We start from the raw sequence: 22296 nt of genomic DNA on the forward strand, positions 1-22296 counted from the left end.
TCCAGTCTTTGTGTACAGTTATTACAGGGAGTATGTTATGACTTTACACACGTGAGACATATATCATAATTATCAGTGGCGGATTGCTAGGGTCTGCAGTGCTCCGCCACCTCCAATGAGCCCCAGTTCTGTAATTGCAATCGCTTCACATTAGAAGCGCCGTCTGCTAATCACATGCTGTTTTCTACCCCTGTGACTGCCAGTACAGACTGCAATTAGCAATCTATTCTGCCAGCCTTAGGTCACTTCCAGGAGCTACAGCCATTGCAGTCCCTTTTTTTTTTTTACACCTTTTTTTACACATCACAGCTTAGCTTTGCAGCTCCCCTCAAGCCGACAGGTAGGAGCCGCCACTGATTAATATTGATTATGTATTGATCATTTCAATTAGTGGCGATGTAGAATAGCGTAAACAGAACTAAATTAAAGTATAATAAACTGTAATTATTTTCAATATATTTTTTCAAACACTTTCATTATTTTTTGGTCGGCTGATTTTCAGTAGCATGCTACCACTAACCCCTCTCTACTGGAACAAATAGACGTAACATGATTGCAGTACTTCCTAGATCTGTGATTAATTCACTATAAGTCAAGTACAGTAAATGAATTTCAGCTTGTAGTGTTTATAATGCATCCAATCACATGATGAGATAATATGATCATTTGATTTTTGTTTCAGTATACAGTATCTAGGGCAATGTTTCCCAACTCAAGTCCTCAAGGACCCCTAACAGTGCATGTCTACAGACCTCCTCACTATCACAAGTGAACTAATCGGTTCCACTTGTGGATCATTTAAAATATGTCAGCCAGTAATGAAGACACATGTGCACCCACTAGGAGATCTGTAAAACATGCACTGTTAGGGATCCCTGAGGACTGGAGTTTGGAAACACTGCGCTAGAAGTAACTTTTGTTCATTCTCTAATCACCCATAGCTTGTAACACAAACCTTGTTAGTGTAATAGAGGATTGCTTCCCATTGTAGAGCGGTGCCTCTAATTTTAATGCTAAAATATCTCTAATCTCATTGGCTCAGAATTGCAGAAAGGCTAAATAGCCTAGGGCCTTGATTTGTTTCTTCATCCTACTACATTTGTTTGTCTTATTTATGTCTGCCAGCATGACAACAATGCTAATTTGAAATTACAGGTAGAGTACACCTAATTCTTACATTTATTCTTCTACAGATAGTAGATTGGGTCTAAGGAGCTTTATGGCAATGGGGTAGAGGTGGTAGGGGCACAGAAAATGCATAAGTAAATACATTGAATCCAGGCCTGCTATTTCACTTATATGTTTGTCTGGTTGTGCACAACGTTACCTAAGATCTGATGGTATCTTCAAAGTAAATAACTTTGAATTCACTTTTATTAAAAAAAAAACTAATAATCAGTTGTAAAGAGTTTGACTACAGACCTGGGCCCAGCACCTATTTACCTGAAATAAAAACCATTAATAATTACACTTTCATAATTAGTCTTTAGGTTTCACTGACTCCTATCAATGTATTTGTACAGTGGTAATAGGATGTTTTAGGCTCTTCGTTTCAGTTAAGAAGATTTTGTGTCAGGTTCATACATATTAAATTATGATCATCTTCACATCTGTGGCAGTCGAGGTTTTCTTTGGATGGCAGAGTGTTTTCTGGTATGGTTAGAAGAGGAAACACCAGTAACTGGATAAGGCACTACACGTGTAGGTTTTTCTCTTTGTTTATTCTCTTGCATACCACGACGTATCTCACGAAGAGTTTCACCTGGGTTGTTAAGTAAACGTTGAAAGAAGCTTTCTTGTGTAACCGTTTTTTCCTGACAACGAAAAGTGAGTGCAATTCCTACCTGGGATTTCATTTCTCTGGAAAAACCATCTGAGGTGCCATCAAAACATCGCCCAATGGCAATTTCTTTTGCTAGCCTTGGATTCTGATCAGTAACCGTGTAAATTCCATAGTTGTGTCCTAGTGGGTCAACAGGAGCCAACATATTAAATGCTCCAGTGTCATTACCTAATGCAAGTGGTGGGTGTTGGCTGAGATAGTCTACCAGAAGCCTGTTGACTTCTATGACACGACAGCTGCCTTGAGGAGTCACAATAACCAGAGTACGATCAACCATACTTTGGTCATACAGCATTCCGCTGCACTTGAATTCCAGACAGGCTGCAGAACTGCTTTCCACATTCATATCCTTAACACTTCGGGTGTCACGCAATCCATATAGGAGACCCACAGTCTTTGTGTGACTTCCTCCAATATTCCGTGACCTGACCATGTACTCCTGTGCACCCTGTATCCGAACCTTTATATAACATGCCCGGAACTCTTGCGGGTTTGGCCACCAAGATAGATAGCCACCAATCCATGAGGTCAAGTCTGTATCATCAAATGGGACAACATTGTACTCATACTTGTCTTCTTCTACTCTATAAAAACGGAAGTGATTGTCTAAGATTGCAGCTTCTTCACATCCTCGTAAGTTTCGGTAGGCATATATTGGACCACTGGTCTCCTCAAAATTGTTTGGGTTTGGTTTAGCAAGGTTAATTTTAAAAGCTGTCTTTTTACCATTGCGATCTTCATGATCAGTTCGTTGATAGTTGAGTTTAGATAAATAAGGTTGAGAAACTCCGACAACATATGGGTTGAGTTTGGGGTAAGAGGAAGCAGCTTCAAGTTCCTCACCTCCCATTATAGCAGTGACATATGCAGTGTAAGCATCTGGCTGCTTAGTATCACAGAAAGCAGGAAGACAGGCTCCATTCCTTCCTGTTATCATACTGTCAAATCTACCCCAAGCTCTAGGGTTAGATGAAAATCCTAGCATAGGCTCTAGATTTATAAGAGTCACAACTACACCTTCTAGTTGTTCATTTGGCATGAACTTCTCATTCATGTAGGTTCGTACCTTAACAAAGCATCTCCTGAACTCTGGCACATCCAGGTTGAAAAGTCTTCTCTCGCGTATTTCCAACTGACCTATTAAAAATGACCTCTCTTCCCTTCTTTTCCTTTTGGTCTGCCCTGTAACCTGAAAACTACTTTCTTCTTCCCAGAGTCCAGTATTTGGGTTTAAAGACCAAAGTTTCATTTCTTTGAGATGCTGGGGCATTTTAATTTGCTCTGCATTCAGTCGCACCTCCACTTTCCCAGTTTGAAGCCAAGAATTAGTACCTTTTTCCCTGAAGTCCACAGCAAACATTCCATAGGTTCTGAGTGGAGAAATATCTCCATCTCTGTTGACAAAGTTAAGATCACTTGAAGCAGCAGAAGCAGTGCTGATGTTCCTAGGGTCTAGAAAGGTTAAACTGGCCTTGACTGTACCACTGTAGGATTCTCCATTACTTTTGGTGAAGGAGAGAGGCGGTATTACGATCTCACCAACTGGATCTTCTCCAAGCATTTCTCCAAGAGAAATCACATTTGTTACTGTAGGATTTAGATCAATTGGGTCTTTTTTTCTCATTACTTTCACATCCTGGTAGACCGTATTCCCATTTGGATCAAATGGAATTACTTTTATAGTCTCAACAAACTTATTTTGATGATCTACAAATGTGACCACCAATCTTTTGGTCCCATTTGGCACTTCCAGTGTAAAATCTCCTTTGTAACCTGTGAACCCCATATTTTCCCCATTCATAAAGATTTTCCCAAACCGAAGTGGTTCCTCAGTGTCATATGCAGTCACCCGTCCACGAACTAAAACTTTATGCTGAATACATTGGGCACAACCACACTCTACAACAACCATGACTGGTAGAGTGTATCCTGGGCATTTCACCTCCTGTAGTTTCATTAACTTGACCCCACAACAGTAGTCTACTTCATCTTTACACTGTAGGTCAGAGTTTAGATGATCTACACACTGTGAATTAGGACACTTGCCTACATTGTAGTAAAGAGATCCAGTTTTAGTTTGAAAACAGTCAGTTGGTAGCTTGATAAAATGTTCATGGGGGGACTTATCGCAGTGGGATTCACCTTTACCTTGAATGAAAAGAAACCATCATCAATAAAAATCATTAAGAGATGTAAAAATAAAGATCCAAAGCTATTCATTGTTTTGTTACCTATGACTATTAAATGGGCTACAGAAGACCTGATGACTCCCAATCCATTTCTGGCTTTGCATTGATATCTCCCAGCTTGTGTTCCTTTAACATTTTGCAGAGTTAGACTTTTGTTATACTTGAGATTATGCTTGTCCAGTAATGTACCATTGTGATACCTGTAAGAGAAAGGAGAAATGTGTCGATAACAGTTCAGTCAACTTTCCAACATGTATATAGTAATATATATAGTATAGTAGAGTTCTTGAAAGTCAAACACAAAGGATAAGCATCCAAGATCTATGTCCAATTTGGCCTCATATGCTCACGGTCAAATTGTCCTATGGGACACAATAATTGTGACTTGTTGAAAACATTATCTAATATTGTATGACTACATTTTCCACCAGTCACAATGAACATTTCACCAGATATTTATTTCTCCACACATGCATGAATTTTTAACCAAATTGGTCTAAAACAATGAAGTAGGATACCCAAATCACTGTATGCATAAAAACTCAATATTACCTAAACAGTGATGGATACATGGTTTAATAAATTGCAGGAAAGAGAGCATTATTTTATATTTTATCCATCTTCTTTGTAATGAATACATAATTAAGAGAAATTCATTGATGTTATAATTCAAATCAACTAAAGTATTTTATCCCTCACCAGTAATACTTAGAGGGAACTGGATTCCCAGTGGCTTCACAACACAGGGTCACCTTTTGTCCTTCTCTTCGGATTTTCGAGTATGGATGTTGCACCATGTATGGTTTTTCTGTCAAAGTATAAAAACAAGAATCATATTATCAGAGCTATGATACAACCACAGAACCTGGCCAGACTATAACATTGGGTGACACAAGTGATCTGTGCTCCTTCTTACAATCACGGTATTAGGGCTATGGTGACTGACTGACACAGTGAAAGGAATATTCGCATAAGTCCAAGAAAAATGCATCTCTTTGTTCTGTCCCTACTAGATTCCCAATGTCAGTCACTGCAAAACTCAGTCTCATGTCACCCTGCACTTCTTCATTCAATTAGTGCTGAGTCTGGCCAGTGTCCAGAACATGGGTGACACGTTAGATGCCAGGAGGCAAGATAAACACCATGACTAGGACCCGTGGTACCTGAGAAAAGGTTCTCATCTCACCTCATGGGAAGAACGATCCCGAGTCCAGAAAAATGCAAGGGAGCAAGATAAATAAAAGCAGGCCCAAATCCCAAACCTGCTAATGCCTATAGATTGTACATAGCAGGAACATGAGGTTATACCCAGTATATACAATTACCAGTCCAAGGCACAACTAAGCAAATAGTTTCTTTAAGTTAGAATGCTGGCAAGGTACACATACACATACACCTGGTCAGTGGCAGAACTCCTTGAGACAATGGAGTCAGTTGCTACAGGGCGCCAGCCCTGAAGGGCTGGCTCCATTGTCACCCAGGTAACGGTCGTTCCACCTACCGGCTTCAGTGAGTCAGTCTTCTAACTAGAGGAACGGAGACGCTGAGCTAAGCTGAGCTCAGTGGCGCTCCTCCTCCGGCTCCACCACGTCTCTCTGGTCGCGCCATTGCGGACGTCACGTATCATGTGACCGCCCGCGAGTCACGGGCGGTCACATCATACATGACGTCTGCCGCGACCGTGTGGCTGCCCCTTCTGAGGAGCCGAGACTCCGTATACGACACTGCTGCTGGCCTGCTGCGCTGCAACTTGGCACCGTGACCGGCGGCTGGCTGCGGGGAGAGAGTGTCCGGAACCTGGGAGAGAGGCTCTGTGGGCTGGCTGTGGCACTGCAGGAGACAGGCAGTATAAAACATAATTACAGTAAGTCTGTCTCAGTGCCTGTCAGTCAAGTGCAAGCCCTATGAGGGTGGGGTGGGGTGACAAATGAGTAAAGTTGATTGTGCTGTACTTTTGGTGTCTTGGCACAAGGGATATTGGGTAATACAAAGACATATTTTATGATTATATAATTTAATTGTTATTCCAAAAAGTGCAGGTAATTATGAAACATTGGACAAGTCACAACAGGTTCCACTTTATGCTTTTGTGAGGACACTATAGGCCCCATTTAGATCTGAACGAATGCCTGTTAGCTGAGTTTATTTAGAGTGTTTTCGCACTGCATATGCTCTGGAACTGAGCGTGCATACTTTAAGTAGGTCGATGCAGAAATGTACAATTTTTATTAAGCACTTCTACACAGGCGCAGAACTATGGGAGACAATGGAGGCGCCTGCATGCGAATTGCGACATTACAGTGTAATCGGCTTTGAGGGGGGGCACCAAATTATAACTTGCCTCCGGGCGTCTGGGATGAACTTACGCCACTGCACCTGGTAATCTTTTTCTATATGTTTTATTATTTAAAGACAAGCTACAAAGTTATTAAAAGCTGCTTTCTTCAAATCATGTACTCATTTACCCCACACAGGTCATTGACTGAGGATTTTCCTATATGGGATTAAGGGGCAGATTCTGAGTTGCAGGCAAAAGTGTATGCAGCAGTGTCTATTGGTGGACTCCTGTTTTTGACTTTATGCAAATGGCCTACAAACACTCCCTTATGTACATTAGTGCAGCTGAACGTGCAAGGACTGAGACGCCCTTTTTTAGTGCCCGTCCACATTGTAATACCGATTGGTACGTCCTTATACACCACCATCAATCGCACCATCAAAAGTTGCACCAGGCCCATAGCAGGTGAAGTGTTTCCATCTGACCACAGTCTCATATGCTTGCGTCTATGCATCTGGGAATGCAGCCGCTTACATTGACACACCAGTGACACTCCCATAATACACCCAATGAATGGACCATGTTTGCGTGCATTACTAGCCACCCCCAGTCACCACCCAGATGGTAGTGGGATTCACCACAGGTGTCTATAGAAGATGCTGCTGTCACTCCTGTTGGCAGGCTTCAAGCATTCAAAGTGGTCAAACAGAACATCTGTGCCAGTCAGCTTTATAGAGGGCAGACTCAGGAAAAAGATACCAGCCAATTAGGATAGAGCTGGGGTGGAGCTTAAACTTTATAACGGTGCTGTTTCCAGTGGGCTGGCAATCAATGCTGGATAAGCTGGCCGATCTAATAGAAAGGTGATCTATGGTAGGTTAGGAAGAATTGGATGTGTATTTAATTTTAAACATTGTTTGAGCTCCTGACAAGGAAAGTTTCACCAGAAACGTGTTGTCAGGGTCACCTCAGATTTGTCAGTTTCACACTAGTAAATTGAACAATGCAGAAAGCTCCAAACATGACCTGTTTGGGTATTTTAGTGACCCCGGTTTAAATAAACTACCCATGCTGTCATATGAGCTTGTTAACCAAGGATCAAAATATCATACATTTTTGTATAAGCATGTTTTAGTGACATCTTCAAGACAAGTGTAAAGCTCTCAACTACAGTATTACCTTGTGTTCAATATTGTTTTGAGCTATAGCTAGAGGTCTCCCATATGCTTAGATTTGGCATATGACGTATAGAGGGTAGGGTAGTTATTTAATGTGCTAATTACTAAAAACACTGTTTTTTGTTTGTATATACATATTAAATAGCCTGTTTATAGTTCAAAATAATCCAAACATTGTAATAGTACTGTAGTATTAGTCAAATCTCACTGAAATCTGTAAAAACTGATTTGAGTGAAATAAGCAGGATAGGCAAAGAGTATGGGTCTGCTCAGAAATAAGGACATAAGGTTTTTCTAGACATACAGTACTTAAAAGCAGGTAATAAATAAGGATTGTACTGATTAATAATTCAAGGTTTCGCTTCAAAGCAGCAATCATAAACTCTTACAAAATAAATCAATACAAAATTTATATGCATATTTGACCAACCTAAATTCTTTAAAAAGGCCTCAAAATAGGAGATGTTGGAGTCATTCTTAATGCTTTGCAAGGTTACTGAAGAGAATCCATCCCTCGTCACTGTGATGTTTGTGTGAACTTCTGTGCAGATACCTTTCAAGCTGAGCATGCCATGTAGATCTGTTGTACCCACAATCTTGTCATTTATAAGCACTTTGGCATTGTGCTGAACATATCCATGGGTGCTTTGGACTTTGCCCACCAAAGTGTGACCGACACATTTGCATCCAGTGCACAATGCTCCTTTTTCATTAACCAAAACAGATGCCAAGTTGGACAACAGGGGAAAAAAAAGTAATCAGTCTTGCAATTATATGCAACATAAACTAAACATTTCACATTCTTTACAATGTTGAAAGAAGCAAAATAGCAAAAAGTGGATGACATAAAATAAAATGATATGGTAGACGGCCATCTGCAGATACTTGGCTTGTATATATTATTGACATGGTTTTCATTTGAAAGGAAATGCTTCTCAAAACATTGGCATAGTAATGGGGGCTTACTCTGTACCCTATTTTGACAATTTACTTTTGAGCGGTAAGAGAGATAATATGTTTTTGTTGTTTATTTTTAAAAATATACCAATCATTTGGCTATAATAGATGAATGATTTCAGTCACATTTTTGAATGTGTGCAAAAAATTTGTTGAGACATTGAACGATAAAGTCTTATAAACATTCCAAACTTCAGTATTCTAAGGTCATATCAAGCAGGAGCCAATATGTGTCAGCTATTAATTTGACTTAATTGCAGTTATATTTATATAGACTGCTCATTGTGCTTTCTCATGAGATACTACTAGTTGTAATATATACACTGATACTGTGGTAAAAAAAAACACTGGGGATATGTTTTCTAATGGGGTGGTTTATCAAAGCTGCTCTGACCAACTGATTTAATATGGCAACAGAAGTAAATGCTAAACCCGGATTGTTTAGCATTTAGGGGGAGATTTAATAAAGCTTGAAGAGAGATAAAATTGTGAAACATAAAGCACCAACAAATCAGCTCCTAGCTGTCATTTTTCAAACACAGCCTGTAACATGACAGTTAGGAGTTGATTGATTGGTGCATTATCTCTCACAATTTTATCTCTCTCCAAGATTTATTAAATCTCCCCCTTATTTCTGTTGCTGGCTACACTGATTATCGACGTTAGTAAATCTACCACATGGCCTTTGTATGACACTACAGTCTTCTGTTTAACTCTGTTTCTAAGAAAACAATAGCCCACATTGTTACAACCATTAGACTCTATTGCAAACATTTTATTCAAGATTTATATAATAGATTCAAGATTTATATAATAATCCATTTTTTCATTCTCCCTATAAGACAACTGTATAGTGACGGGACCGGAGCTCCAGCTCTCCTACCTTCATATTAACCTAGTACATTCCTCACACTAGATATAGCCATACTGCAAACTGAAAGAGTTTGCAAAATGAAATTAGTGTCCATCACAAATATTAATGTGGAAGTGAGTTCGCTTTATATCTGCTTACTCCAAATATGCAAATTTAAGGGCTTTGAGTAGGTTTTTTTTACGAAAACTGCTCCAAAAGCCCTTTAATACATTTAAGTGATTCTAAAATAATTTTTTCACATTATTTTCGTAAAAATAGTAATGATAAATATGCCTGAATGTGAGAAAAAGAGTAACATGAAAATATACTACACCTGGTTACATAATGAAGAGATAGAGGAACGTGGACAGGCTTTTTCCAAGAAGTAGCAATTAGACCAATCACAGCACACACAATATGGCAATGTAATTTTAAAGTGTGCCTGGGGAAATCCAGGATAGGCAGAGGGAGCAGGGACTTATTTTGTATAATAAGAGATCCACAGACAGTGGCGTCACTAGAGGGGTGCAGGCCGCACCGGGTGACACCATTCGAGGGGGTGACACCAAGATAGCAGAGCTGCTCTGCAGTGGTGATGGATGACATGTGCATGTGCGGATCATCTGCACTGTGCTTGGTGAGGCTGGGGGCTGCCCAGCTGCTCCCTGACATAAATTTTATCAGCAGTCGATTTTGGCCAAAGAACCTGTGTAATTTAAATGTGTCCCTAAACAAAGGGATGATCCGACAATCCTGTCTATGAGCGCTGGGCAAGCCCCTATCATAACGAGAATAAGGGAGTGACATGACACGAAAACGGCACACATGGGTATCACTGGCACGAGGTTACTCCCCCTTTGGCACACACAGGGATTACCTGATTGCCACACTGAGTGTCACTACCCATAGTGACCACACTGTCCGCAGGTTAAGAATTTGAGAGGCCTAGTATATTTTTTTGTTATAATAAATCGACTACAGGTTGAGTCTCCCATATCCAAATATTCCGAAATACGGAATATTCCGAAATACGGAATTATTTTGGCATGATTGAGATAATGAAACCTTTGATTTTGATGGTTCAATGTGCACAAACTTTGCCTAAGGCACAAATTATTAAATATATTGTATAAAATTACCTTCAGGAGGTGTATATGAAACATAAATTAATTTCATTTCTGTACTCAAACTTTGCTTGAGCCACAAAATTATTGAAAATATTGTATAAAATTACGTTCAGGCTGTGTGTATTAAGTGTATATAACACATAAATGCATTCTGTGTGTATATTGAGGTCCCATTCCCAAGATATTTTATTAAGATAAGCAAATATTCCAAAATACGGAATATTCCGTTATCCAAATACCCCTGGTCCCAAGCATTTTGGATATGGGAGACTCAGCCTGTACTACTACAGTACTACAATATTTATGCATGTGTAAGATTTACTGATATGTATCATGCATGCCCCTCTTTTTCTATAGACCGTGTAATTTTCAAGTGTCTTACTAAACTGCTGCTGGTTTATATTTTAATACAGGGAAATTAACATTTTCATTAAACTGTGATATAGCATGGAGGTTATTACCACATGGATTTCATACTTCTTAAAATAGAGTATATTTTATTTGTTTTACCTCTACATGGAGATTTCCCACACTTTTGTATTTGGAATGAGCGTCCAGAACAAGGAATGACTTTACTGGAACATGTCCGGCGTCGGACACTTTCCCCCCCTTCACAAGTTTTTGTGCAAGGCATCCAGGCACTCCAAGCAGACCATTTTCCTGTAAATCACAGAATATAATAAAATTCATTATTTAAAACAAATAAAATTTCCAGTCTGAATTTTACTCACATAGCAATCAAATAATGTGTTAAATTCCACTGTGCGGTGAAAAGAATACTTACAGTTTGTTGATCATAGTATGCTGTTAGTATTTTATGTATGGGTACTGGAGGAACATGAGGGGTATAATTACTAAAGTGCAGATTTATAGAACTTAAGGTGTTGCCCATAGCGACCAATCACATTCTAGCTCTTATTTTCCAGAACAAGGGTGGGGAATCTTTTTTCTGCTGAGGGCAATTTTGATATATATAACATTATTCTCAGGCCTTGTGCAGGCCACGCCCCCTCCGTATGATGTCACATAGGGGCAGGGGCACAATCACTGTTGATTACAGCAATGTTCGAAGCATCCTGAGGATGCTCCGGAGAACTGTAAGGGCAGCGGTGTGACTGTCTGAAGCGTCCTAAAGACACTAAAGACAAAGGCAGCACTGCTTCATAGATTCTGGCTGTGGGGTGCCATTCTAGGCATCCTGCTAGCCCGATGAGGCTAGCAGAAAATAGCTCTGAGAGCCAGACCAACTGATTCCAGGGGCCTTATATGGCCCCCGGGCCGGAGGTTCCCCATCCCTGTTCTAGAAGGTGCTAGATAAATGATAAGTAAAATCTAATTGGCTGCTATGGGCCACACCTCCACTTTTATAAACCCGCACTGTAGCAAATACTGTATACCCCTTATTGTTAAGATAACACATAATTCAAATAGAAATTACTAATTTGCATAGTGCATATGCAGAGTGGAAAAAACAGCCGTAGTTTAAAAGAATGAAGGAAATTATTTAAGGTTTGTTTGTGTAAGAACACAACACCCACTGAAATCAGGAAATGAAATCGGTAGCAATAAAACAACATGTATCCAATTAAATCACAAAGTATTTCAGAAAATAAGGGGTTTCATCTTAAGAGAGGCAGTGACCTGTCCTTTGGTGTGTCTGTGTTAGCAAGGATAGGGGTGCATGTGAAAGTCATGATGGAATGAGTAGCAGGCCCGGCGACAGGGGGCGACTAAGGGTACACCCGTACCGGGCCCCGAGGTCCAGAGGGGCCCCGAGGACCAGATGGGCACAAAACGAGGTCGACCAGCTCTGCCTCCCTTGTAGCCTGGCCCGGGCAGCGCTGGGCTCTTCCAGGTGGCTCAGCTGTGGCCCGGGCCAGACATGGAGTGAGCAATGTGGCAGTGTGACATCATAGGTCATGTCGCCGCACGTCTTCCGTGCCCGTCAGGCAGGCTTCTGCGAACTGCACTGGTGAGGAGACTTGGTTCTAGCAACAACCTTGAGGAGTTTAGGGGAAGATGGAGGAATAGGGGCTGGGGGGCAGAGGAAGATAATAGGTTCTGGGGAAAGAAGAATGTGAAGGGGTAAGCTGATTGGGGTTGAAAACAGAGGAAGGGGGCAGAGGAAGGTGAAGGGTGCTGGGGACAGAAGAAGGTGATAAGGGATGGAGGAAGGTGAAGGGGGCAGAAGAAGATGGAGGGGGCTGGGGCAGAGGGAGGTGATGGGGGCTGGAGACAGAGGAAGGTGATGGGGGCTGGGGCAGAGGAAGTTGATGGGGGATGGGGCAGAGGAAGGTGTGCTTGGACAGAAGGTGATGGATGAAGGTGATGGGGACTTCTGGGCTGAGGATGGTGATGAGAGGCAGAATTTGAGGAAGGTGATGGGAGGCTGAGGACTGAGGATGGCTGGCTGCAGACACTATCCCTCCTACCCCTGAGACATCCACAACACTATCATCAAGAAGACCTTACAAGAGACGGCAGACAAGAACTGCAGCATGAGAAACAAAAAGGGATATTCCCTCCAGCACATTGCAGCAATATTGCTGCAGTGTGCTGGAGGGAATGTCCCTTTTTGTTTCTCTGGTTCAGTGTAAACCCTGCCCTTTACAAGCACCTGGGAAATATCATTAAGCTGATGTGAGCGACCACCATACTTTCTATTTGAAGTACTACATCCTGCATCATCAGGGACAGAGAGACAGTGTGATAAGTCATAGTATATTTTTACTTAATTAAAGGCTGGCATATCTTTCAGTTAACATTCTCATGCTTCACATATCACACATGCAGGGGAGGGATGTGCTGGGTCAAGGTGGTGTTTAGAAGGTGGGACCCCCAGAGACATCAGTGTACCGGACCCAGAGATTTCTGTTGTCGGCCCTGATGAGTAGAATGGAGGAAAACTGGGCAGAGTAAACTGAGAACTATTGGAAAGAGCAGGTTTACTCAGTAACAGAAATAGGCTCCTGTCAAACTGATGTAGGAAAATTGTACTGTCACCTTTATATGGAACAAAGTTTAAGCAGCCAGCTTGTTCTAAGTTAAGATAAAGTTACAATAATTATTTGTTGCATGGTACGTCAAGTGATCACTATGTACTGTTCAGTCTCCTGGCTCTTGTATTTCTCACCAATGCATGGACTGGCAACGCAGACCCTTCGCTCTATGGTCTGGCCAAAACATCTTTCTAGGCTCAATGTACTTAGAGGTTTTACACTTCTGCAGGAGCGCCGTCTGATCTGGATGCCTCTCGCTCCACAAGCTGTCTCAGAGCAAGCACTCCATGGAGACCAATGCGACCAGTACAATAGATCTGAAATTATATAGGGTTATATTAGTTCATTTGATTTTGGTAACCAATAGATCATTCAACTGCATACATACATTATGTACCCCCAAATATTTCCTCATATAATTTTGAAGGGTGTACTATAACTGTATTTTATAATCATATTTACTTCTGATCCAGCCAGTCATTTATTTAGCCCCTGGTTACTGGACTTCCTATAAACAATTTAAACTTCTCAGTGATTTCCTCTCCGTTTGTACAGCTCTTAGAGTTAACCAAATGCACACATGTAAAAACATACATATAAAATTACATACGTACAGGATTAGGGCTTGCCAGGAGTTTTGCCCACAGTCCATGCACAGCACTTTAATTAATTTATTTATTTATATACTTCATATGTAAACTATTATTTTTGTTCTATTTTTCCTCAGGGTGCCCATTTAGCTGGACACATTGGCATTCAGAACATACATTGAAAAATACACACATAATAAAAACGTATTTACTTGCATATGTTCAGTCTGATACATCTCAACATAGAGGAAAGAAGGCCAAATAGGTCTAATAGAGATTACCACAGTGCTGGATCCCTGAGTCATCAATAATATTATAATGACTAGGTAAGGGTTAAGCTGTCAGGAGCCAATGGGACACTTGAGGGTGGTAACTAGTAGAACTTATTTATGGGAAATGCCAGAGGACTGGTGCTTCTTTGTACCCTGGATTTGCCCATCCACCTGCCCTTTGGTCCTTTGATAAAGCTGTGGTTCTAACACAGGGAAACGCGTCAGTACCTGGTTGTGTTTCCTCTCCACCACTTTTTTATGCCAAAGGAGTGCTATCTATATGGTTTATTGGCCTACCATCAGAATTATACCAGCTCATCGCCATACCTTTGCCCAGGGGACCAGATCTTTTGCAGAGGCCTGCCAGCACTGCTAATTAGGACCCCTTATTCAAGTTGGACATTGGACTTGGTAATTATTTTGTTTGGATTTATCCTAAACAATTGAGTACAAACACTCTTGGAATTCTATTCAACCTATAAGCACCCATGGAACATTTTTATATGGTGGATTGGATGATGCATCTTTAATTGTGTCTATATTGATTTTATTGGTACATGTTTACATGTTATTAAATTATATTTTTGTGTAAATGTCAGATTAGCGCTGTGATTTGTGTATTTTTTGTATATTTATCTTAGAGGTCTGACTAACCTCTCTATACAGCTGCTTCCAATATAGAAACCTCACCCCATATTAGCGCTCCTCCAGTATTGATACTGTGTGTGTTTTTGTCTAGAATTAGACGCCTGTCTTTTAACCCTCGCCGGGATAAAGCAGTCGGGAAGCCAGCTCTCGAGCTTACGTCCGCCGGCTTCCCGATTGCATACCCTCTTGAGATGCGATTTCATCACTGAAAGCTCCCCTGCACGCAGTCACATTTTATGTGACCGTACCAGACAAGGGGCCTGATTCAGACCCACTCGCGAGCGGCTGTCCGCTCGCAAGTGGGTCGATGTTATGCACTGAGCATGCGCACGACGGAGGGAGCTCCGTCGTGCGCATGCGCCAGACGCGACGAGCGAAGGAAAGTCCTTCGCTCGTTGTGTCCGATCAAAGGGGGCGTGCTGTCAATGTTGATTGACAGCACGCCCCCTTTGGTGGGTGTGCCGGGGGCGTGCCTCCCTGACGGGGGCGTTCCCACGGGAACGCCTCCCGTCAGAAGCCGGCCCACTGACATCACTAGTGATGTCAGTGGGAGTGATTTTGGCTCTGATAGAGCCAAAATCACTCCGGAGCTTGCGGTTGAAAACCTCAACCGCAGGCTCCGGCTCGCAAATTCGATGGTCGCGATGGTCTCGACCATCGCGGCCATCACAAAGCACGCTCATATAGCCTGTGGGTGGTGACCCACAGCTATACGAGCGTCCAGGAGGACGCTCCATGAAAATGGAGCCCGGCCCTCATTCAGAGCATGCGCTCTGCTCAGAGCGTACGGCTCTGAATGAGGGCCAAGGGGTTAAATATACTCCATTTTGCATATGCTACTTGCGCTTCCGAGTTTTTCTGTTATACCTACTGGGAGATGTAGGAATGCAATTTCTTACTTGTCCCAAGCAGCTGTTTGCATTAAGTGTTTTCCATTGTGGACCAATGATCATAACAATAGTTCTCTATGTTAAGATAGCGAACAAATGAAACTCAAAAAGTAAACAAGAATAGCTAATGGAGATGTATAAAGCAGTCCATTCAATCAATCTATCAAGTCAGCTATAATCTTCACCCCCAATAATAAACTAGCATTTATTTTTCCATATGAGAACAATCATGTTAACTTTAAAATATGGATTATAAATTCTTACTTACCGGGTGGGCATTGAAACCTAACATGGTAGTTGGAGCAGTTTTGGCCTTTCCGCTGCTCTTTGTTGATGCACCAGAAGCCTTTTGCAGGATTAGAGTGAACAATCTCCTTTCTGTCTTTTGGGGTGGCCCATTCTGTAGTTCTGGCTTCAAGAGCTATAGGTCGTAGGCACAAGCGCTGTGGATAATAGAAGCGAATGGCCTCTACTGTTTCATAGTCTCCACCACCTCCTGGATGGTCTACATTAAACCAAGAGGTCCACTGTGTAGCAACTGAAGACATGAGATAATGAAATCATGGGAATTGTTAGAGAGATCAAAAGTGGGATACTCTGATGACCAAGCATTGTTCTTATCTAACAGCAGAATCCTTCTTACATATAATGAATCTATGGTAACATTAACATTTGACCAAAACAACTGCGCAAATCTTTTACCACAAAGTGTTTTTCCTCTGGTGATGGATGATCATAGCTAAATCATCCATTAGGCAACCTAAGCTCCTGACTAGGGCCAGGTGGGCATTGAGGGGCTCAGATTATTTATTATAATAATTATTATTATCGTTTATTTATATGGCACCACAAGTGTTCCGCAGCGCCTTACAAGGTACATAAACAATAAGTGACTTACAGTAAAATACAATACAATGAAGGACAAGGACATGGATAATATACATTGATACATTGGTGGCCATAACACCCAATTAAGCAACAAAGCATAGGCATCAAGTGTTAGGTGTCCTAGTGGTGAGTAAGAAGTAGATGAACATAAAGTAAGGAGAAGCACAAGAGGGTAGAGGGCCCTGCTCACAAGAGCTTACATTCTCAAGGGGAGGGGCAGACAGACGGGCATGATACAGATGGGGAAGACAGGGAGGAGGGAGCATGTAGTAGCAAGTTAGGATGAGAGCTGGAAAGCATTGATGAAGTAGTGGGTCTTGAGAGCCCGTTTGAAGGATTGTAGAGAGGTGGAGAGTATGATGGGGAGAGGGAGAAAGTTCCAGAGGTGTGGAGCAGCACGGGCAAAGTCTTGGAGGTGGGAGTGGGAGGAAGTAATCAGTTGGCATGAGAGGCGGTGTGCATTTGTTGAACGAAGAGGGCGGACAGGAGAGTGAAGCGAGATGAGGTCAGAGATGTATATGGGAGAGGAGTGTGTGAGGGCTTTGTAAGCGAGTGTGAGAACCTTGAATCGGGTTCTGAAGGGGAAAGGGAGCTAGTGGAGGGCTTGTAGGAGAGGGGAGGCAGATGTAGAGCATTTGGAGAGGAAGATAAGCTGTGCAGCAGCATTAAGGATAGACTGGAGAGGAGAGAGATGGGATTTGGGGAGGCCAGATATGAGGAGGAGGTTACAGTAATCCAATCTTGAGATGACCAGTGAGTGTATTAAGGTCTTAGTAGCATCCTGGGTGAGAAAGGATTATGCAAACTTGTTTTTATGTTTTGTGTTTTTTTTGCTAAACAGAGATTGGCCCAAACCAGTACTGTATATTGTCTAAGGACCCATAGGTTATTATCCAGCTCTACAGCAACATAGAGATCACTTCCACAGTTCTTTCAAAAACATCTTTCTCCAAGAGGGGAGTCATATAACTAAACTACTGTTGCAAAATGAAAACAAAAATTGTTGAAAAATTGGAAACTACATTCCCAAATCATTAAATTCAAATTAGTATGTGGGGGTTATGTAATAGGTTTCAGAAACTGTGCAATTCCTACTATCTCAGCTGCAGATTAAAAGGGCAATAATTTAAAAAGTAAACCCAGCCTGGTTTTGCCTTTTAAACTATTGCTGCTTTAAGTCTGCAGCAAAGATTGCCAAAATCACGCTGTTTCTGACAATTAGTTCCCTATTACATAACCCACTTTTTTTTAATGTCCCTTCTCTGGTTGACAATTTGGCATCCTCCACCAATCTTTGTAATATACAGACACTGGCTTCCTTATATTCACCTAAGATTCTGCTACTTTACTATGAGGCACAGGATGTTACTATTAAAAAATAATCTAAAAGCAACTCATGCTTTCAGGCTGTGAATCATAGGGGTATCCAGAGGGGTCCACAACGCACACCCTACACCCATGATTATACATACCTCTCAGGAAAATGGCGCTGAGGCCGTTTTCCCAGTGTTTTGCTCATGTGCAATAGAGAAGTCTCCAGGAACGTGGTACGGGTGCCATGCTCCCGGAGACCTGTACATGCTCAGTAGACTGACACAAAGCCACAGTCCAGGGGCGGATTGGGCCGCCGGGACGCCGGACCATTTTCTGCTGGGCCGGTCCCTTTGTTCCCTTTTGTGGCTGCTACCCATTACTTACCCCTGCACTGCTACCGCTGGCCGGGCTGCCGCGAAGCTCACTGAAGTAAACAAAAAAATGGCAGACGGGGGAGCTGCTGTTGCGCATGCCCAACTGCAGCAGCTCCTCCCATAGGCCATTGCGGAGTAAGTCAGTAACCACTGACGGCTCTGCTTGCAGCCCACCCCCTCTCCGGCATCTACAGCAGCAGCAGCCTTCCTCTGCACAGTCACTGCACACACAGAGCACAGGATCAGGAGGAGCCGCCATTCTGCCAAGCCCAGCTAATTTTGTCTGCTCATGCAAGTGTGGCAGTAAGTAAACTGAACTGTGTATTATATATTTATAGTGAAAATCTGCCTGCCTGTTTATGATAGGATAACAATCTATATATAGTATATAATAGCTCAGCTGCTGTGGCAAGAAAAGTAGTGTATATATATATATATATATATGTATATATATATACAGTCAGGTGCATAAATATTGGGACATTGACAGAATTTTCATTTTTTGGGCTCTATTCACCACCACAATGGCTTTGAAATGAAACAAATGATGTGCTTTAACTGCAGACTTTCAGATTTAATTTGAGTCCTTTCCTAATGGTGGACCTATGGACCCCCATTCTCTCCTTAAACTTACGTGAAGTTTTACCTATATAAGTTAAACCACAAGGGCATACAACTTGGTAAACTACATAGGAGGATTCACATGTTAGATGGTACCGAATTTTTAAGGCTTTGCCTGAATGTGGGTGATAAAACGTGTCACCTATAAGTAAAAATCTACAGGTGACACAAGTGCACCTAAAGCAACCACATTTTCTGGGTAAGAAGCTAGACCCAGGTGGTTTCCCCTTGCCAGTGATGTCACTTTTAACCAAAAGGTCTCTCAAATTTTTGCCTCTAGAGTAACAGGGACGTAGGGGGACATCTGACAGTCCCAAATCTTTATCTGTTTGAATGAGATTCCACAAATTCTTTGTAATAATATTAATTTGTGGCGACAATGTATTGTATTGTGTGACCTAAGTGAGTGTATTATTACTATTAACCTGTACCTTCCTCGTTAATAGGTCCTTCTGTTCCAACACCAACACTTTCTCTTTAAGTTCTAACAAGAGGTTGAAATCATAACCTCTGACCATGAAGCGGTCAATCAATTCATTGATCTGCACCTCCGCTAAAGCATTGTCATTATTGATTCTTTTAAGCCTAATCATCTGAGAATATGGAATCCCATATTTTAAACTTTTAGGATGATAGCAGTTTGCGTGTAGAAAAGTGTTACGGTCAGTGCTTTTCCTATAGACTGTAGTTTGAATTCTGATTCCCGTAGGATCAGTTTCACATCAAGGAATTCCATACTTTCCTGATGCATGTTGTATGTAAATTTCACAGGACACATGGAAAAATTATGGTTATCAAACACCAATTTGAGATCATCACAAGGGCCAATCCAAATTAAAAATACATCATCTATAAATCGCTTGTAAAACAAGATTCTGGACGATATCAAATTATCACCAAAAAACAATTTTTTCTCACTATCAAACATAAAGATGTTGGCACATGTTGGTGCCACAGATGAACCCATGGCATAGCCCCTCGTCTGAAGGAAAAATTCCCCATCAAAAAGAAAAAGTTTTTAGTCAAAATCAATTCTAGAAGCTGTAATATTAACTCCACAAAAGCCAAATCAAACATTCCCTTATTAAGCAGGAGTCTCTTAACCGCGGCTAGACCATCATAATGAGGAATCACCGTATAAAGGTTTGTGACGTCAGCTGTCACAAGCCAAACTTCCCCAGAAGGTATTTCCAGTGTGCCGAACAAAATATAATCGGCCTGCCTGGAGGGGGGGAGATACCCTTATGTTATTTTCTGTAAGGATGTAACTTCTTAGGGATGGAATCCGATCTACTGGGTACAGTAGTAATCTGCTTGGCAAAGTATTCCTTTAATTTTAATTTACGGCTAAGTTGTTGTTTCTCTGCTTGCCATCTTAAATCAGAAAATTAGTTAGAGGGAACGAATGATAGACCTTTAGAAAGTAAACTACGTTCACTTACAGATAGTTCATGACTGGACAAATTGAAAATTATTTCTTCTTCGGCAGAACTGGAGGTTTTCTTCCACGACCTTTGCCGCTGATGTTGGCCCCCTGTCCTTGTTGGTCGTCTATAGGGGCTCCCTTGGTGTGGGTAACCACTCCTAAAGGGACAGACGGGTCACGACGATTATGATGTCTGCTCTCACTCTCACTAGCAGTACTGTTCCATCAGCAGAGGTATCCGTATCCACCAAACTTTTGGGGTATTTATCCCTTCTATGAAATGGCTTTCTAGCATCAGATCTATTGCCTGATAACTTGCGATAGATTTGATGTTGTTCATAGTCTTTCACAACCTTCATAAGCTTCTCTCTTTTAAATGTATTCAAATCCCGTTTGTAGATAGAAAGTTGGTTGTTTATTTTGCTGATCCAATTATCATCTTTGTCAGATACTAGTACTTGTAAATGATCCTTTTCAAATAACGAAATTTTATCTTTAATTAAATCCATTTCCTTATTAGATTGGTCAATGACCAATAGCATCAAGTCTAGTGAACATTTATTTAATACCGCGATCCATTTACGGCAAAATATTGGGTCGAATCTTCCAATCGTCAGACAATTCCGAACACGAAAGCCTCTCGGTATCTTCTTAGATCGAAAATAATCACTTAAAGACATGGCATGATATGTAAAATCAATTTCTGTTTTCTTTAAGTGCAATAAATCGCAATATACAATATCAGTAGAACATGCTTCTAATTGTGAGAACAATGGATCTTTACATAAAATTTGTTCAGCCTCTGATTCCGAGAAACTCAAAATCTCATGTAACGACAGAGTTAGTGGATCAAATTGCGCAGAGTCATTAGTGTTGATAGCAGCCATAACAAGATTGCAGTGTGTCAATAGATATATCAATATCCAAAAATTAAAAACAAACATCAATGTTCCTACAAAACGTAAGAACACAAAGGACAAATGGTAATTCCACTGAATCAAGAGTGTCTAATTACAACAACTTAAGGGTGCCTTCGCCTGGTCCAATTCCATGTGTCAAAAAAGGAACTGTTCCAATATATAGCCCAAACTGGTCCGGCACTCCTATAACAGCAGATAACTTCACCCGGTTTCTATATGTGCCTCCCACTTTTTAAGGGGCCAAAAGTAATGCGACAAACTAAACAATCCTAAATCTAACTTTCACTTTTTAATACTTTGTTGCAAATCCTTTGCAGGCAATTACAGCCTGAAGTCTGGAACGCATAGACATCACCAGACGCTGGGTTTCATCCCTGGTGATGCTCTGCCAGGCCTCTACTGCAAATGTCTTCAGTTCCTGCTTGTTCCTGGGGCATTTTCCCTCCAGTTTTGTCTTCATCAAGTGAAATGCATGCTCACTCGGATTCAGGTCAGGAGATTGACTTGGCCATTGCATAACATTCCACTTTTTAGCCTTAAAAAACTCTTTGGTTGCTTTTGCAGTATGCTTCGGGTCATTGTCCATCTGTACTGTGAAGCGCCGTCCAATGAGTTCTGAAGCATTTGACTGAATATAATATTGCCCGAAACACTTCAGAATTCATTCTGCTGCTTTTGTCAGCAGTCATATCATCAATAAATACACGGGAACCAGTTCCATTGGCAGCCACACATGCCCACGCCATGACACTACCACCACCATGCTTCACTATGTTGCGGTTGTATGTATTATACTTCCTGATGACAATCTAAACCGATTGAAATGTTGAAGATCTACACTACTTGTGTCTGAGTGGTTTTATTAACCGTGAGTGCTGCACCTCTGTATATGCTATTGATCAACATTGTGCTGGCACCGGGTGAAGTTA

At 41.4% G+C, this 22296-nt stretch overlaps 1 protein-coding gene across 1 annotated transcript in view; it reads right to left on the bottom strand.

Annotated features, from left to right (window-relative positions):
• Positions 1-1308: 1308 nt before the first annotated feature.
• CILP2 (cartilage intermediate layer protein 2) overlaps positions 1309-22296 on the bottom strand; it is a 44319-nt gene continuing 23331 nt past the window's right edge. Inside the window, exons 2-8 of the mRNA XM_088478391.1 lie at positions 16093-16362; positions 13559-13741; positions 10936-11085; positions 7919-8191; positions 4732-4840; positions 4075-4232; positions 1309-3991 (exon numbers count right to left, since the gene is read on the bottom strand). Coding sequence (XP_088334517.1) covers positions 1605-3991; positions 4075-4232; positions 4732-4840; positions 7919-8191; positions 10936-11085; positions 13559-13741; positions 16093-16362 — 3530 coding nt within the window. The 3' untranslated portion in view covers positions 1309-1604. The remainder of the gene's footprint in view (positions 3992-4074; positions 4233-4731; positions 4841-7918; positions 8192-10935; positions 11086-13558; positions 13742-16092; positions 16363-22296) is intronic.

The sequence above is a fragment of the Taudactylus pleione genome, unplaced genomic scaffold (genome assembly GCF_031769625.1).
Source record: "Taudactylus pleione unplaced genomic scaffold, aTauple2 ptg000214l, whole genome shotgun sequence".
Taxonomy (NCBI): domain Eukaryota; kingdom Metazoa; phylum Chordata; class Amphibia; order Anura; family Myobatrachidae; genus Taudactylus; species Taudactylus pleione.